This window comes from Corvus moneduloides, chromosome 3, assembly GCF_009650955.1.
Source record: "Corvus moneduloides isolate bCorMon1 chromosome 3, bCorMon1.pri, whole genome shotgun sequence".
NCBI classification, from domain to species: Eukaryota; Metazoa; Chordata; class Aves; order Passeriformes; family Corvidae; genus Corvus; species Corvus moneduloides.
In genome coordinates this window covers 52531087-52550659 of record NC_045478.1, presented here as the reverse complement: position 1 = coordinate 52550659, position 19573 = coordinate 52531087, and the positions used below count along the sequence as shown (strand labels likewise).

Sequence of the window (19573 nt, the reverse complement as noted above, 5' to 3'; positions counted from 1 at the left end):
ATATTCTTCAGTATTGATGTTGGCTTCAGGATTGAAGGCTGGATGTTTCATTGAGGTGTTGTCAACAGTAATTTAGTTCCTGCTTTGGTGTTCTACTGTAAAGCAGTATTTGTGGCTTCTTGAAAATGCTTCTGACCTTTTACCATTCAAGGACTTCTAGCAACAGTCTGAAGGTTTTGACAAGATCTCCTGCAGTTTTACTATTTGGGATTTTTATTCAGTATTTGGTAACATTTGAAGTCTGTGTTTCTACAACTCTACCTACAGAACACCCACTGACAGTTACACTCTGAAGTTAAACAAGCTGGTGAGGAATGCATCATGTCAGGTCTTCGGTGAGTGCGCAAGGGCTTTACACAGATAAGAAAGAGGATGAAATAACAACATGCAGCATTTCTATATGCTCATGCCAGTACTTCTGAGGCCTCTTTTTGACTGAGTACATTATGAATACCAAGCTAGGCATAAATAAAACATGACTTGTGCTGAAATAAAACATATAACTTTCAGAATAGATAAAAGCTATTCTGTGATCATCAGCTACTAATTAAAAATGCATTGGGTCAGTAGGAAATGTTTGAACACAATTTTATTTATTGATTGCAAATGTCTCCACACAAACACAGAACTGATCCTGTTTCACCTCACTTCCCTAAACTATGATGTCCATCATAATCTACAATGCTGTCTGAAGCATTGCTTTTCTTCTTTTGGTGGGTGTGTGTTTTATAATCTTGGTATGGCTATGCTGAAGTTAGAAGCTATCCAAATGTTTTCTCCTTCTCTTTTCGTCTGATGACATGGATTGCTGATTGAGTCAGGGTACACTAGTTCAGAAAGTAGTTTATAATGGGGACCGCTGGGCTGCAGTTGCAAGCAACAGTAACAGTAAGGCTACTATTGCAGGATTATCTTTTGAAGTATTTGGAGCAGACTCAAAGCAGCGTGGAGAAGGGATGCACCTCTCACTGGGTTTGAATTATTGCTGACAGGAGCATTTTGTTCCCAGTCCTGTGGCTGAAACTTTATGATGCTACTGTGGATCTTTTGGTGGAACTGACCGTTCAAATGGATGTTACGATTGTTCTTTATTTCCACATCGTCTTCTTACTAAAACAAAAATAAGTAGAGGTAAATTGTGATTTTATTATGAACTCTACTTACTAAAGTCTGCGCATACTGGCCTTGGGTATTTCCATGCCGCAACTCTGAAGTCAGGCGTTTCACTTTCCTTGACCGATTACCTTTACACCACGCTAAGCGCTGTCAGTTCAGTGCTTTCCCCGGGGACGGGCACACGCCGCTGCCCACCAGCCCCTTCCCCGAGCCCAGGGCGAGCGGGCGGCGAATAAGTGACCTAACCCGACTCCAAACACACCTCCGCGGCCCGGCGGGGCCTGAGCTGGGCGGGATGGGCCGGCCTGGGGCGGCCCGTGCGGGCTCACCCCCCGCCGCAGCCCCTCGCTGCAGCTCGCCCCGTGGGCCGGGTTATGTAAGCAGTTCGTCCCCGAGCAGCAGCCGCCGCATCTGCGGCGCTCCCGCCCCTGTCCCCGCCCCGCTGCCAGCGCCGGAGAGGCAGGAGGCGGCGGCGGCAGCGCAATAGAGCAAGTTTTGTCTCCGGCGAGGGGGCGGCCAGGTCCCACCGCGCTCGGCAGCGCCGGCAGCATGGCCGCGGTGCCCCTGGGGCGGGCGGCAGCCCCCGCCGCGGCGGCAGCGCCCCGCTGAGCTCCCCGGGCAGCGGCAGCCGGAGCGGCCGCCTCCGCCGCCCATCCGGGCCGCTCTCCTGCCCGCCGGAGAGCGGCGGTCCCCCGGCCCGGCCCGGCGCGGCACCATGTGGGGCGGGCTGCACCCCCAGCCCGGCTTGCGCGGCTACAAGGCGGGTAAGGAGCGCTAAGGAGGGAAGGGGCTGGGGCGGGGGGGAGGCACAGGGGCCCGCGCCGCTTCCCCTCCCCCGGCCCGGCCCGGCTCCCTCCCGGGTCCCCCGGGGAACGCCGGAGGAAGCGGCTGTGTCCCCCCCGCGCGCGGGAAGCGGCGCGGCCCCTTCCCCACGCCCGGCGCCCGGAGGAGGACGTGGCGCCCGGAGGGGGCGCGGGGGCCGGCCCGGTGCCGCTGGCGCCGAATCGGCCCCAGCCGGGGGCTCAGCGTTTCCTTAGCTGGACCTTGCAGCAGATGACAAAAGCCGAGCTTAACCTACATAATCTGTTTCTATGTTTTGGGCTTTCTCTTCCGTCCCCGGTTTGTGTTAGCGTACCACCGTTAAGCAGAGGCTGCAAGCGTGCTGCTCTTGATGCTTTTTCGTTTTAAATTTAGACCGCAACAAATGGGTCGAGTCCTGGTTTTTTTTTTTTTTTTTTCATCCACGACTTTTCTGCCTGTGGATTAATTAGAACCTAGTTCCTGCAGGCTGGCAGGGATGCGTTGAAATGTTAATGCTTGGAGTTAGGTTGTTCCACGGGCAACACCTCTGTGCAAGCGATGGGCTGACTTCCCCTGTCAAGGCTGTCAAAGTGGCAGACTGGTGAATTGGCTGCAGAGCCGTGTGAGCATTGCTTTTGGGCAGGTAAGGCAAGGTACCGGCTCTTTAGGATCCCCTTTTCAAATCCTTTTCAGGATTTGAAAATACTACCGACTGTATCACCTGTCTTGCTCTGGCAGGACTTCTGCAAATATTTTGTCATGTTTTGATTTATTGAAGCAATTGATCACAAGTGGAGGTCTGTGGTTTGGCTCTGCCATTGCAAGTGCAAAGTAGTGCTGTTGGAGTAATTTTTCTCGCTTAGAAATTTGGATTTATGTTTTAATTTTGGGTTCGCAAAAGATGACTGTATAATATGTATACAGTTAGCTGACATATTTAAATGGCGAGATTGTTTTGCTTTCGGCTGACAGGGTTTTTCTTGCAAATACAAGAGCTGCTAAGACATTCTCAGCAGCTGCCTGAATCGCTACAAGTAGGCTAATGTTCATCCCTATAAGGTGAAAGAAGACATTGTTCTTTTTTTTCTGTACTGTGATTAAGTTATGAATTTCTATGTATAACACGTTTGCCTTGTTGAAGCATTTTTAAAAATTATTTAGTGTTTCCTGCAAAAGAATGGAGTTACATTATCTTTGTGCTACAGCTCACAAAGATAGTGGGTATTCTGAACAATAGGTGTGGAGATTTCAGTTAATTTGATGGAAACTGCAGGAATTTAGAGTGTTTCAGTTCTTGATTATTTGTGTTTGGGACAGGAATATTAAAAGGTTACATCACCATGTACTCTGAAACTATCTTCAGACTGTTGCAAAGGTTGTTGGTGTTCATTTTTCACTTGTTTCAGAAAACTTTAAATTGTGACATTTTATACATTGCTTTTTCCCTTTTGTTTGGGATCAAATAAGGTGTCTTAGTACGGTGTTGAATTTATCAGCAAGTCTGATCAGTGAATTATTGGATTAATGTTTTGCTTTGCTTGTTTGTCAGAATTGTCTTTATGACTCGAGAACACATTTTGTGTATTGCTTCTAGTTCCTCCACCCATCCCTTCTTCTCCTTTGAACTTTTATTAACCCTGAGTGTTTATGTTTCTCTGTCAGCAGTAGAAGTATAAGGTAGCAAAACTGGTATAAAAAAGATCTCATTTGATATAAGATAAACTAGCAGAAAGTGGTGGTTAGTTAGAAAGCAAGTAAATAGAGGTTTAACCTTGAGAGATGATGTGTACATTATAATTTCCAACCCAGAAGTGCCCTCCTTCATCTGTCCTACTGGGAAACAGTTGAGAAGCTGTTTTGTGAGGTTTGTAATCTATCTGAAGATGTGGAAGTTAATTAGCTCCATGCCGGTATTTTATTGAAGGAATGACAGCTACTAAGATCCTGTGTTATTGTTACTGCCATGTTAGATTTTTTTTTTTAAGGAAGCTGTTAATGGGAAAAGTATTTTGTAGTACAACAGTAGTGTCCTACTAGGAAGCAGGAGTTTAAGCACTTATTTCTTAAGTTGAAGGAACCTTTCTTCTGTCAAGATATGTTTAATACTTCAATGGCAACTACTTGCTGTAGATTCTGATTGGTGTGGGAGCATAATAGTTAATGACTTGATAATTCTTGGTAAACCGTATTTTTTACACTGAAAAGCCTTCTATTTTGCTAGTTGTACTTTAATTATCTGTGGACATGGGTATTTAGAAGTCTTACTTTTGAAAATCATTGAAAATCATACAATTCCCTTACAAAGCTAGGTGCTTACTGAGTTATTCTATTTACCAAGTGGAATTACTGGTTTTTTAGTAATAGATGCAATTTAATTCTGGTTATCTTAAAATGTAACAGGCAAGGACACTTCTGGAGCATATTTAATTTGTGACCTTCAGTTTTATTCTTTCTTCTCACTTCCAAATGGTACTTGCTTTTTGGTTCAATAGGAGTGCCTTCTCTGAAGAAAATTTTGCTGTCTTGTTTGCATCCCACTGAGATTTTTTTTTTTTTAGAGAGGTCCTTCTTGTTTAATCAGTAAATTTAAGAACAAAGTTTGCTGCCCATGCAAAATAATTTCAGCTCCTTACAGTCCCAGTGCCTGTCCTGAAAATTAAATTGCTGTTTTTGAAATGTGTATGATTGACTTAAGTCTTTCAGTCTTCTTGTACATGTGACTGTTTATGAAACCCTTGCAGCGTAGTTTGTACCTCTATAAAGACAGCAGTTACCCATGTGCTGTAGGAATTTAACTGCAGTGAAGGGCACACAGCATTTTAATCCCTTTGCTTATTTATCTAGACCAGCCTTTGAAATGCACACTTGGTTAATAACTCTTTCAAGACTATGAAAGTGTTCATCTAGATGTGTTGTTCCTCTGAGGCATGCAGTCAGGCCGTGTGTGTCCCAACAGATGCCTGTGGAAAGTGAAAGAAGCGCTCTTTAAAATGAAATAACACATATTTATTACTTTTAGTAAGCTGTGCCACCATTAGTCAAGCTTCTTTCCACTGTCCAGTATGGCTTATTGGTAGTATTGGACATCAGAAGGATGTGGTCTTTTCCAACCTTAATGACTCTACTAAAAATAGTAGCCTACACCCCTCTGCTCCTGGGGCCCTGGCAGTGTGATTTGCCCTACATTCTTGTACTTGAGCCTCACTGGCAGCATGACACACGTGGGTCTGAAAGATTGTTTAATGATGTCACAAAGTGTCAGCAGCAATAAGGTCCCAACACCTTCTAAGGCCTGTGGGGCACTGCCTTCTTGGGGTACCCATGGGCTTCTCGGGCTTCCTAACCCAGCTGGGGTGGGGAGAATGGGGCTGATGACACTTGTTTTCGTCCTTTGAGGTGGAGGAAGAGACAGAAATCTGGTGGTTTCGTTTCTGTAGCAAGTTTTCTTGGTCTGCTATTAGAGATCTGCAGCCAGGGATGTTACAGCTCACGAAGTATATTGAAAAGGCAGGTTTATCTTTACAGACTAGGCAAGGCAATAAATGGTGAGTTAGTCGAAGCATACATTTCAAATTGGTTACCAGTTATAAGTGTATAAATGTGTTTGTATGTGGTGCATTCTAAAGATTGTTCACCCAAACTTAAAAATATAATGTTCCAGCTGCAAGACTGGCTGCTAGAATGGCCTCTGCTGTCTTTCACAGATCACTATGAGGTCAAATGACATTCTGTGTTTGAGTGATGGTGAACAGGAGCTACTTACTTCCCTTCAAAAACAATGCCTTTTTTTTCCCCCTCCCTCCAGGTAACTCACTTTTATGGATAGAGCATCCACTCTTTTAATGTGTGCAGAACACTTACGTCTTAACTGTTTGGCAAGAGAAGAATGATAGATGTGAGGGTGTATCGTAGTGTTGGGTTTGGAGGTTAGCAGTTGTTCTGATCTCCTGTATGTTACACTTTAAATGACTGAATATAGACTTGTGGTTGCAGTAATTCTGTGCTTTTAAATTTTTAATTAAAGGAAGCAGTTATTACTTAAATAATTTCGAGAAGAATGCATTTGTTTTAAGGGGTTTTACAGAATAAGTATGTAGTAAAAAGCAGCCTGAGGCATTCCATCTGCCCTAGGGGGAGGTGGTGAGGGAAGTGCTAGTAGGAAAATAACACCTGTAGATTCTCCAAATAATATCTAGAAGTTATGTCAATCAAATACTGATTCTTACACTGCAAAATTATTTATGCTAAGATTTTAGCCAGGCATTTAATACCTGTTAAAGAACCTATGTGTTTCATGCATGGTAAGAATACCTGAAAGCCACCCAAATTGCATGACTTGAGGTTGTAGCCAGAGGTGATGATCTACCATTGTTGAAAGCAAAGCTTGTTTGTTGTAGACAAGTTAGTTAAGGGGAAGAGGCATAGTACTATACTTGTTCAATATCAACTGCTCTGTCTTCTGTACTCTTTGGATGCTTATTTTTGTCATACGACTTGCCCGTGGTTTAATAGTTAGAGAGTTAAACTAATTGTCATTTCCTGTGCTGGTGGTTCTTTGGCTGAAAAAGTGCTGACTTGGTTGTAGTTGTTAGTAATCTCTTGGATGGCCAAATGTGTCTTAAAATTGTACACTGACTATGAAACAGTCTCATTGTGGTTGTGATTAGCTTTAAAACACATTCAGGCGTATTTACTGTGATTCAAAAAGTAGCTTTCTTACTGGCTTCTGCCACGGGTTAGCCTTGGCTGACTACTCAGTTGCTTGCTGCTCCCAACCCTCAGTGAGACCGGAGAGAAAATAGGAGGGGAAAAGCTGGAGTTGAGATGAAGACAGAGAGATTGCTTGCCAGCTACTGTTACAGGCAGAACAGACTTGGCCGTGGTGTCAGTCCATGTTGACTCCTCCTCACACTCCTTCCTTGTGCTGTCGCCCTGCTCCAGCCTTGTCTCTCTGGGGCCCTATAGGGTGCCTCTGCTCAGAGCTCCTGCTCCTCTGCTCCTGCTCTTGCCTCTGGGTGCGAAGGGCTGTTTCTCACACTCTCATTCATTGCTCACAGGGAGTGTTTTGCTCTTTCTGAACAAATGCTTTCCCTGAGGCACTGCCATCATGGCAGCGGGGCTCAGCTGAGCCCTGCTGTGGCTGCCTTGGAGCTGTCTGGAACCAGCTGTGTCCATTGCCCAGCAGCCCTGGACACTCCTCATGCAGGCCTTCCGGCAGCCCCCACCAGCATCTGGGCAGCTGCACCCCATAAAACTTCTTCAGGAGGAAGCCATTATGTTTTGACGTTTCTTTTCTGGAATAATACTAAGTATAGTGTCCTGAAGTTTATTCCTGCCAGCACTGAGGGAAGGTATACTGAAGTATAATAAGGTTCTGGCTCCTGCCTTAGGCTTCTCCATGAAGTTTCTTGCTGTCTAGGGTAAGTTGAGGAGGCACTAAATGTGGCCTGTGGGACACTGCAAATCAGCTGCAGAGGCCCAGAGGTGGCTGGCTGGGGAGGAGGAGGAGAACATGCAGCAGGGAATAACTCATGTAAATATGCTCACAAGTGTGTTAGTCCTGACACATCATCCCTTACATTCCCAGAAACTGCTGACCCTTGTGGAATTGCCCCTGAGGATGCTAGCTTTCCCTGGGCACTGTGCTCCACAGCATCTGGCTCGGCTGCCTGAGTGCAAACATCCTATTTATTGCACAGCCACGCTCAAGTGACCTATTTCTCTGCAGCCGGCCGTGCTGTAAATGACACTGCATCTTTCTGTTCCTCATTCCCCAGGGATCTCTGCTGTTTTTTGAGATTCAAAAGGCCCATCTGTAAAAGGAGTCAGTAACACAAAGAAAGGAAGGTTGAGTTGTGAGAATTTTTTATTCTTTTTTCTTTAAAGGTGTGATAGTTTCTGAAATGTGGGGGAATATGGCAGGTAAACTCCTCATTTTGGCTGAGGGCTTGCATGCAGGTGGATTGCAGGGCATGATTTCATTTTGCAGCTAAGATAATCTAGTGAGTAATTGCTCCCACCTTTCTGTGTACCTCCACTCATATATCCTTAGTGCATCCAATGTGCCAGCTCCAGCACTTGTTCAACCTTACAGCAAACTAATTGGGGAAGTTGGACCAGGAAAATACTGAAGTTAGATACTGAAGGGGGTGTTTACAGTTGTCTGACCCTGGTGTCAGGCAACTGACAGGAATCTGTCCATTCCACTGCAGGAAGTATCTATCCTGATGTCTGGCAGGTGTGGGATATTTAGAGTCAAATAGACTAGCTCTTCAATCGGCTGGTGGACAGTGGAAAAATCTCCCAGCACAGTCTTGGTTTGCTGCTGCAGATGCCATCAGGAAGTATATAGGTAATCCCCCAGACTTACAAGGTAGGCCAAGGAAGGTTAAGTGAGGATCAGGAAAAAGTGACATTAATTACATTGGACAGTGTAACTTCCACCAATTAGTGGACTGACAGGTTTAAGCAAGTCCAGAATAATGGATAATGACTGCAGAGGTGGTAGGAGACTCTCTCAGTCTTGCTGAGGAAGGGCCAGTGCAAGTAGTGTCAAATAAAAGTCGTAACTCCCTCTTCATTTGTTAAAATAACTGAAGTAGACTTAGCAAATACAAGTAAAAAAGGAAAAGATGCTTTTCAAGCTTTCAGCTTCCTGATATGTTAGTGACCAGTGATGTGGTATTCAGACAAGAAACATTCTTGAATGATCCTGGAGTCAGATCTGAGATTCCTTATAAGGTATCCTTAATGTTTGTTTTACTCCTTTTGTAGCATAGTTTCCAGATGGTGTGGAAAGCTGCAACTTTTTTGAATGTTTTGAACCAAATTAACCTTTTTTTTTTTTCAGGTCTGTCTTTCTTATAAGATGGTGTCTTCTCTCCCAAATGCCTACTCTTCAGTGAAGCTATTTAACTTTCTGGCAATTCTCAATGCCTTTGGAGTTATTCTTATAGTTGAGAATTAGTGCTTTGTATAAAACGTCAGTGGCTAACACTGACCAAAGGCCTGATGGTTCTGCACGTAATAAAAAAACAAAGTACGAAGCATAGTGACCTTACTAAAAGCACAAAAAGACATTGAAATACCATTGCTTAAAACTTTATCATTTTTGCTACTTAGCAAAACCAAAGCTAACCATTGCAGTCTTAACTTCTTTCTGTTCTCTTCATCATCTGAAATACCAAACTGAACAAAGGCTTTTGTGTGGTTGGTAGAATTATTGTAATGCAAAGCTTTACATCAAATTTGGTTGTAGTTGTGAAGACAGAAACACAAGAAGTGCTGGTTTTGAGTGAAAGTATCCTGAGTAGAGTTGATGGTGTATTGTGTGAAGGATTTTTTTTTTAACTACTACTTTTCAATTTCCAGGGTATTGTCCTTCCTTATATTGAATAGGTGTGAGAGGAAACTGTAAAGCTAAGTATGGGGAAAAGTTGTGCTCTGTGACATGGGCACTGGAAGTTTGTAAGGAAGCTCTCCTAATGTCTTACATGAAGACAGAATTTCATCCTTTCCACTGAAATTGTAATAATATGGGAGCTCCCTTGCATAGTTCTGTTACTCAGTGCATACTTCTGTTAGCATGCACTAAAACTGTAGCCTGGAGGCTCAGTTTTCTGATACTTGGACATTAAAGTAGGTGCTGTTGTCTTTATAATGCACATTAGACCTCTTTAACAGTGCTAGGATTTTTTCCTTCATTTTTCATACTTGGGCAAAATATTTCAGTAAAATTTTATTTTGGGGGAGTCTCTGTTTTCTCCATTTATTTTAGTGTCAGGTATATCTTTAGAACTGATATTAAACTACAAAGAGGAGAAGAATGATGATGCACTTTTCTTTTTTAAAGTAAGACTGCTAGACTCTTATTTGTTCCACTTTGCAAAGTGTGGGAGCTACTTAAAACCATTTAGTATTTTTTGACTCATTTCAGCAGTTAGGATTACTTCACTTTTCCCTATGCACAGAGGAGATTGAATTAAGCCTTTAAACAGAGAGAGAGGACAAAGGTAATTCTGTAAGAAAAGTGTTAGAATGACAAACAGCTTGGAGAAAAACGTAGCTGCTTTTGAATACCAATAAAGCTAAGATGTAAGAAGGGGTGAAACAGATGATGACCTGTGATTATCAGGTTTTTTTTGACAGCAGGATTCAGCTGATCAACTACAAACACACAGCTTTTTTAACAGACCATAGGAACTGGCTGCATGTCCTGAGGGCTTGGTGTTCAAAATTTATATTAACTTTGAACATAACTTAGTGTGTTTATTTTCTTAGACTTTCCTCTCTTCATACTGCAGTTGACAAACTTTCCAAATTTAACAGGTAGCCTTCTCTTCTGCAGTTGCTATATGGAAGTGAATGGAAACTAGGAATATCGTTTTGTGTTTCCATGGGGTGAATAGTGCATTGAGTCCAAAAACAAAGAGGCAAACCAGCATAGCAGGCATGAGGTAATAGTTGTAGTCTGTGTGCCAAACATGAAATAAGAAACATCTGCAGTTTGTATTTTGAAGTTCTGTTTTATGCAAATGTTCTATCTGGAAGCAAAATTCTCACAGGAGTGCCATCAACAGTTGGACTGAGTTTTTGGTCTTGTTCCTGTCAATGATGAAATAAAAGCAAACCTCTTTCTTTCCTGGCATGGTTTGGAATTTAATCATTGGTTTGATGCTAAATAACTACAGCTAAATGTTGTCTGTGTTTGAATTTTAAAGTGTGCTATGAATTTGAGTTTGGTTTACGTACTTTCTAGAGTAGAAATCAGGAAGGCAGAGCCCAGTATTACATTCTTGTGTCAGTTGAAGGATTTTGCCACCTTTTTAGTTAACAGTTGAACACAACTCTCTGTTAGCTGAACAGATTTTGTCCTCCTCAGTGAAGGCAGCCAGAGATTTATGCCTGTCTCGCTCCAGTTTAGAATCTGCCTTAATGTGCAATTTGGCAGTAGGATAAAGCCTGGTTGCTGCTAGGCATCAGACCTGTACGTTCCTGCTCCCTCCTTGGCCCTACTTCTTGTCTGACCCCTTGCTGAGCAAGTTTAGACGGTCAAATTAGCAGATAACCTTTTCCATAAGTGAGGATAGTTTGTTCCTGAACCGCTTTCTGTAGGCTCTGGAGTGGCAGGGCTTATGCTGGCAAGGCAGGACGAGTGTGTGTCTGGGCAGGGGGAGCAGCATTTGCGTAGCAGCTGACCAGTAGATCCAATTAGCTCTGATGTCGAACAGCATTCCCAGCTCAGACCCATTTTAGCCAGCGGCATAAGCTGGTCAGCTGGACTCCTTGATGGAAAGACAGAGCTGTTCACCTTACTTTCTGTAGACCCTGGTGGAGAGTTATAGAGATTGAGCTACCTGATTGTGTCTTTAAACTGCCATGGCAAGGTTCTCAGAAGCTCATCCGTCAAATTGTCTTATTTATTACTTTTAGTTGCCCTTGTTTCTTCTAAATTGCATACTTTCCTGCACACGATACCTTGCACCTTGTTGTTGCACAGTCCTGTACACATTTGTAAAGTCATAAAAATCAGACTTTGTGAAGGTTCACTCTGAAATACTGTTTTCTATAGAAGACAGATGTTTTATAGTTGTAATTATCTATGATGAGAGATTGTGCATTTAGCCACTTACATTGGAGAGAAAAACCAAAACTGTTTAACCTTTATTAAGGAATTTGAAAAGCAAAAGAAGCTGGAGGTTTGGTGACAATCTACTTGAAATTTAGCTCTCAAGAAACTGAGGCACAAGTTTATATTCCTTAAAATATGACCATAGTCTTTTTTTGTAAGTGATACTGCCTGTCAGGTCTATGTGTACTTTGAGGATTGTATTTTGAGTATTTTCTTCAGGTTTCTTTCTTCTGTTTTTTTTCCTCTACTATTCTATGTTTTTCTCTCTCTCTAGTAAGTGAATTCTTTTGCACATTAATAATACAGAGGACAGGCATTAGCCTTTGTATAGCAAGCAGCGTTATCAGCCTCTACAAGTAAAAACGTCAGTAAAAAGGTCTCTCTCAATATTCTTCTGTTTAAACTCTCACATTCCTATTTTTCTTCCCCTGCTTCGCTCTATATCTGTACATTTTTATCTTTCTTCATGCTTAGAATTGTTCTAATCAGTTTCTAACAGGAAGACTATGAGAACTTAGTTACTTGCAGGCTCTCTCAAGAAAGCACACTAATAAAGGATGTGAGTCCTTAGGATGAATCATACTTTAGCTGACACTGTAAAGTACTTTTGAGAAACTGAAATGTAAAAATTTAATAGTTCAGGCTGTCATTTCGTCCCACTTTGCTTCTTATTGCGCTGTGATTAAACTGCATCATCCACCTACTCTCAGCTGCATTTGTGTGAGAGGAGGAACTAGGACCTTCTGGTATCTTAGTTCATGGCCAACTGGTAGAGCTGCGAGTTTCCACCACCTCCAGAGTGTTTGTAAAAAAAGGATCCTGAAACTGTCATCTGGCCACCTTCCCTGAATGCATTGGAAACCTCTCTTTCCAGTGTTCTGCTCACCTTGGAAGAGAAAAGGTGCATTGTAGACCTGGAGCTTGTTTTGGACATTTGTATTAATGAAAGTTGTAATTTGCTTTGCAGAAGGACCATGGAGATGAAGTGCACCTGGGAAGTATGTGTCTAGGAGGTTAAGGTTGGGATGCGATTTTTTAAACATTATTTTCAAATGAATTTATGAAGTAGTTATTTGTTGAAGTAAGGTTTTTCTTGCCTGTGTCTGGAAGGAACACTTACATGCCAGGATCTTTTTATTGTGTCAGGATATCGGATTGAATGACTGCACCTTATCATTCGCTTCACCTCAGACTGAGGGAGGCTGCTGTCGCACCATTCTATTGCTGACTCTCAGCTTTTTTTAAAGCCCTATATAAATGTGTTAAAGTATGACATCTGCTCTTGTGTCTTTTGGAAAGGCTTTTTAGCGTTTTGGGTTCCCCTGCCTCCATTGCCTTTTCTCACTGTGTTGTCTTTTCAGCAGTTAAAAAAAAATAGAATATTATCCATGAAGACTTGCTGTGCGTGAGGCAGACCCTAGAGTGAGATTTTCTTTAATCTTGTGGCAGTAAGGATCTTGCAGGTATGATGAGTAAACAAACATTTTCCAACTGAAGTAAGTTTTTTCCTACAATACAGCAAATGGGTCACTGAGAGACCATTTGTGGGTTTCTTTGTAGACTTTTCTTTCTGAAAAATGTGTGGTTATGCAGCCCTATGGGACAGGAGGGAGAGCCAAAGAGAGGCTATGGCACTTTAAGGAACTTATTGAGAAGGGAGGTGTGTGTAGAAGATGCAACCGGAATAAGTTCAGCAATGTCAGGCGTTTATATGAGTGGGTGTTGGGAGAACTGGCTTGAAGGTGGGTTGACTTCTTTCAAAATACTGTCATGGGATCTTTCAGCATAATTATCAGGGTTTTGGGTAAAGGTACAGATGGTGAGGGTAAACTAATTAACTTTGGCAGTGTCTTTGGGCTGAATGCTGACTCTTCCCTTGAAAGGGCTTCAGGCAGACTTCAGTGCCATGCAGGCGTGAAATACGATTGTACAGCCTGGTCACATCCATGGTGGCTAGAATGAGCTTTGCATAGTTAGGTTTGATAGTGCTGTAGTGAGATCTTCTTCAGAGTCCTTTATATAAATCTGCACTGGCTGTCATGAGTGATTCATTTCTGGTCACAATCCATTTCAGTCACAGTGTGGAATAGAAAAATCAGTATTCTTAATTTCGTATGTATCTGGTGTGAAACCCAGTTAAGTCTTTTGCTGTTGCTTTCCATTCAGTGTCTAGGTAAAGTAACAGTATCATAGCTGTCACTTAAAATAATAATCTTTACATTCAAGCATGTTAGAGGTATTTTAGGAACCAAATGTAAAGACAGTGATGTTATTATTTTGTGTATGTATATCATAGGGGATCTGTGCATGCCACTGAAATTAGGAGTGGTAACAATCCAGAATTAACTGGGAGCCTTTCAGACAGCAATAGATGACAGCATTCTGTAACACACAGAAAAAGATTCATGTTTTTGTGGAGTAAAATTTCGACAACTGTTTCCTTTTAATAAATAATCTACTTCCTGCACTTTATATACTTAGTTGTAAAGAGATCTGTTTTAAAAGCCTAGGCTGGAAACAGAGGACTGTGTTGGTATTTTTAACTGACCAAATTTAAGGAGGCATTTAACTGTTTGTATAAAGAAGGCTTCTTTTGAGATTTTTTTGTGATCTTACATGTATTTTGTCATGTTTGTTGGTGGAAATTGCAGCCCAGTAGGATGACACTACATTTTTCTCTTCTAGTGAATCCTGTGAAAGGTAGATTTTTCTAACCCAGTGAAGAATGATCATAGACAGATGCTAATATACAATTCAGCAGCACAAATACTGATTAGAAATTTTTGCTTGCTTCTTTACCCCACTCTGTATTTTGGGCAGATGGACACTGGCTGCTGATTGGCAGGTTTGAGATTAGAGCAGCAGGGTGAGGCAGGTGTGCTGGCTGAGTGGTTCGGGGACTGCTGTGTATCTTCCCCTTTTACACTTGGTTCTTTTAATGTAGGCTGTTTGCTGAAAGATGATGCATTTGCAGAGAGCTGCCCAAAAAGGAGATGGGGAGCATAGAACAGGGTGCATAGTGATTGGGGATTCCTCAGGACTTGGCTCAGAAGGTGAGTCTTGGTGCTTGTATTTGGTTGTTTATGATACAGCTTTTCAAAGCTGATTGAACTCACCTTCTCATGCAGACACTTGTATATTTGTAATGGCCTTCTATGAAATAGAATCTCCATTAGGCCTGCAAGATATGGATATCCTGTGGAACATTAAAGACTGTAGACTCCTGGGTTATGTCATTAGCTATCCTTTTTAGAAGAAGAAAAGGAGTATGTTTAATGTCAGGGGTGCCAAAGAGAAAGTATTTCTTGAAGTGATCATGTGCAGCTGTGCTGTGGGGATACTGCAACATGCATATTTCAAACCAGGAGTCCCGTGGAAACGAAGTATATATGGACAGATTCTTGGTAGATGTTTCCGAGATGTTTATTTCTCCCGTCGCATGGCCGGGGCTCTGCTCAGGAACTCCGCAGTCACGGGACCCAAGGGTCCTTGGCCACACTGGGGAACACAAACCAACCAATGGGGAATGAGGCTGACCAGGGGCAGGGAGACCCCGTGCCTCCCCCCCACGGCCCATCTCCCAGGGCTCCATGGCAGGGGAGGGACCCCAACATGCAACCATGATCTGTTGACATGTATAAATAGGTTGAAACCCACATATTATTTACCTACTAAAAATCTAAACCAAGTGTCTTTCTTGGGACATACTGCTTTTAAATGCAGAGGCTTCTCCTCAACAGTAGAAATCCAGTGAAAAAATGGCTGTTCCACCTCACCCCAGCCCATGTGCATGCCTCTGTGTGCAGGATGGCTGTAAGGAAAAGGCATAATCCTGGTGATGGCACTGTGGGTGTACTCCTGCTGCTGTTTGCAGCCAACTGTGCATCCCAGGGGAAGTGAGAGGGGAGTGCCTGAGTGAAGAGACCCTTCTGGAGCTCAGAGCACAGTGCAGGTAGACTTGTGTATTTCCCTGGAAAGCCAGGTGGGATCTGGCTGGCCTGTGCTGAGCCAAAGCTTGGAAAGTCTTGCTGGCCTCATGCTGGTGTGTGTGTAGCTATGGATGTGTACCGGCACTTACCTCTTCAGGCCTACCAGCTCAAGGATCAGGCTTCATGAGTTAACTTAGAGATGCTGAACTGCCCTTGAGTGCAAAGAAAGCATTCATTCTGTGATGTGCCAGCATGTCCTCCTGGACCTGTGCTTCAGCACCACACCCAGGGCTTGGTGTGTCCGCAGGCTGGCTGTGTGTAGGTGTAAAACTGAGAATACATTATAGCAGGTGTTTTGTGGTGCCTGTTATTTTCTCTCCTTACAGTACCTGCAGAGATCCTGGTGGGAATGACTGTCTGCCCCCTCTAGTATGTTAACCCTGTTTGTTAACTGAGTCTAGTTGCACTGGGTTGTTGCATATTTTGGGATATATTGCAACACTATGTTTGGAACATGAGAGACTCTTGAGATGTTTGGAAAATTTTTTTGGAATGGAAGGTGGTAAAATGCTGGAAGAACCAGAGAGGTTGTGGAATCAGTGTCCGTGGAGGTGTTCAAGACTCAGCTGGATGGGGCCCTGAGTAGTCTGATCTAATTACCTTGCTTTCAGTTGAAGGTTAGAGAAGGTGACTTCTGGAAGTCCTTTCTTAAATTACTCTCGTTCTGTGGTATTTTTAGCTTTTGTTCCTCAAAGTTCCACCGGAGTGAAAAGTATCTCTCCCTTTTGGGGGTTTGTGTATGGATGGTTGTAGGTTCACATGCTGAGCATTTGTCTGACCAAGAGATCTGAGGGGTTTGACACTTAATGCTGTGTTAATGCTACCACTACTGCATATTAAATAATCAGCTGCATTTCTTTTAACACCTGTGTAATGCCATAAAAGCTGAAATGTTACCAGAGAGTTGTATAGTGGAAAACAGCATAATAAAGGGTAAATCAATCTAAATTTCTCTTCTATAAATGTATTTTAAATGTCTCCTAAATCAGAACTGTCTCTGATTTAATTAGCTTGGCCTTCTATAACTCAGTTTTACTCTTGCTGGAATAGCTAGATGCTTCTTGAGAAGGATGAAGTGGAATTCTTGTGGAAAGTAGCCCTGTGTCAGAGGGAGGGATGGTAAAATTATTGTTCCCAAAGCAGCCAGAGTATTAGTGAAAAATGTGCTGGATGGTAGGAGAAGAAGAAATGTCCCAGTTTCCCACTAGCTGTGTGCAAAACTGTCACACTTCAGTACATTAGCTGATGACACAGAGAGGGTGGCATGAAGGATGACACCTGGAGTGGTATTCCCTTAGAATCTTGGCTGGGACCTCTTTACGGGGTATGACTGATGAGCCATGGGCACGTGTGTTCATGTCTGGCTCCTCTGGTCTTCCCCCTCACCCTTGGACTTGAAAGATACTGGAATAGTTAAGAGACTTTTGGAGAGGAAAAACTAAGTTTAAGGAAGAGAAGGAAATACATTGCACAAGGTATGGCTGAAGTGGAATGAAGGGGAAGGAGAACTGGGTGATTCTGAATCACTAGGAGAAAAGGTAGGCAAATGTGCTAAAGGGAAGAAGAGGCAGTAACCTCAATGGAGAATGAAGTTGAGGAAAATGAGATGGACAGGCATATTTAAGGCCTTCAAGGACCAACCTACAAAAAAGTAGACTGTTTTAGATGTCATGTTGCAGTTAAATAGTGCATGCAGTAAGGAATTTGTAAGTATTTACTGTGTTCCTCAATTTTCAAGTGGCTTGGCAGGCAGCTGTTACCACTCTGACTAGTAGGTCTAGTGATTTGGCTGCTATATGGGGAGCATGTATGTATTCATATGTGTGGGGGCAGGATTATATATACACCCACATATATTAATTTTGACATCATTTTCTGAACTATTTAATTTACTGGAAAACAAGTACAGCTGGAAATAGCAGATATCATTGCAGAGGTAAATTGCTGTTATGACTTTGGATGGACACTGCTCTAAGTGTTTAAATGATCTAAAAATAATGGCACATAGCATAAGAGACATTATATGTGATCTGATAGTTCTTCATGAGTCATTTCCTGCTGAAAGTGCTATACAAAGCTAACTGCTAGAGGGGGTGTATGTATGTATGTGATTATATATAATGAAGAGCAGCCGTGCTTTTTTCCGAGGTTCTTTATGTGCCTCTGCTGGTTCAGAGTATGAATGTGGTGATCAGTACTCTGCCTTTGAACAATGCTCAGATTTAGATATTGGCTATCGGAAATTGTAATGGTCTTCTGGGATTGTACTCTGTGATACGTTTTCCCTTGAGGTTGACTGTGAGAGTATGTGGCCTACTTTAAAAACTCCTTGAACAGATGAACTAGTTGCTGCTCTGAATTGTGTTTTCAAATGTGATATTTTAACGATTATTTAAATTAAAAAATAACCAAAATGAAACAAAGCACTAGATGGATACACGTCTCACAAAGGTGGCTTGTGTGCAGCTATATAAGGAATTACTTTAGATATCAGTGTTGGTGATTCCATTGCCGGCTTTATCACCTAGGTCAGTGGTTTATTCACAATACAAAGTGATTGTATCTCAGTGGCCAAGTCGTCAACTGGTTTCTGTCCTAACATTAATTCATTTCTTTGTATTTGAAGGCTTGCAATGCAAAATTCTGCTGTGAATTGAGAATCAGTTCTAGGATAGGAATCGTATGATAAGTGTCTTGGCACAGAGTACAAAATAGTTTAAGGATCATGTTTCTAAATAGTAAAAATACATGTGTTGGAATTTTGGGGAAGCTTTCATCTAGCAAAATGATTAATTAACAAAAAAAACCCCTCCAAGACACAGACACAGTCTGGCTCAAGTTTGATCTATGAAACATAGGATTCAGTTTTCATCTTGGCAGGTATTTTGTTGCTGACATTTGTATTGTATCTCTAATGACAGACTTCCGGCTTTTTTTTTTCATAGGCTCAGATTATTCCTCAGTGGGATGGTTACCTGGTACTGAATCCCTGTGGCAGTCCTCAGCGATTTCATCAAGCAGTCAAAACAATCCTGTGAGAAGACACAGCATAGCTTCTGACAGCGGGGACACTGGGATTGGTACCTCCTGTTCTGACAGTGTGGAAGGTGAGTTGATACTGCTAAGTTTTGGATGTTTCTGAGAGAGAAACAATCCAAAATGTTTTAAAGGCGTTTTTCACAAGCTAACTGTACTTTTGCGAAGCTGTTGAGTGCTTGCAGTTTTTCCCTTGCTCGAGCCAAGTAATTGTTTTGGTGAGGGTTGATTGATTTAGTTCTACATGAGTTGTGTGCATTAACTTGCATCTCTGCCACAAAGGCGGTACTTGTCTTACATGTTTTGGTAATTGCAGTTACAAGAACTGCCAGATTATACAGAAGAGTAATGTCCTGTACTACAGCACTTGATAAACAAGAGGGGAAAAAGCAGAAACTTTTGAGGGAGTTGATAAAAGGACAATGCTTTCTGGTATTCATTGTGTGTGTCACATAGTGTGTGTCAGCAAAGAAAGTTTGCTCATTGTGCCGTGAGGAAAATGGGGCGTGCTGTGTCTTCTCATGTCCATTTCTGGTGGGAAGGAATTTCCATTTTATTGCACGGCATTTGAGGCATAGTCAAGGATCTTTGAGAAGAATCAACAGTACCTAAAGATTGTCAGAGCTTAGTTTGGATTAAATCATGATTACTCAAAGGTCATCTTATCAGGGAGGGTTACAGCCTCTAAGGTGGCAGTGTCTCCGTAACATCGGCACTCTCCTTATGCAACGTGTCACTGGAATTAAGCCTGAATGAGAGAGAGCAAGGCTGTAGTAAGACTTGAGGTTTCCTTCTTGCATTGACTTATTTTCCAGTAAGATTTTCAAGACAGGTAATGAATGATGGGACTGTGATATACTTTTCTCCAGCATCTTTCTATGCCTGAAATTTTTCAAAGGGGGTAGCTGGAATGAGGAAAAACAGAAAGAATTAGTAGAAATGAAGTAAGGAATGCTGAATCAGTGTAAGAAGTCTCCGTGGAGGACTGAGCATTCCTGAG

General features: G+C 42.4%; 1 protein-coding gene across 2 annotated transcripts in view; it reads left to right on the top strand.

Moving 5' to 3' along the window:
- CEP85L (centrosomal protein 85 like) overlaps positions 1-19573 on the top strand; it is a 137706-nt gene that overhangs the window by 29290 nt on the left and 88843 nt on the right. The window contains exons 1-2 of one of the 2 annotated variants that reach the window (XM_032101559.1): positions 1610-1880; positions 18483-18644. In XM_032101559.1, coding sequence (XP_031957450.1) covers positions 1832-1880; positions 18483-18644 — 211 coding nt within the window. In that variant the 5' untranslated portion in view covers positions 1610-1831. Of the gene's footprint in view, positions 1-1609; positions 1881-18482; positions 18645-19573 lie in introns of those variants that run through there. The other variant, XM_032101557.1, reaches the window with a different exon arrangement.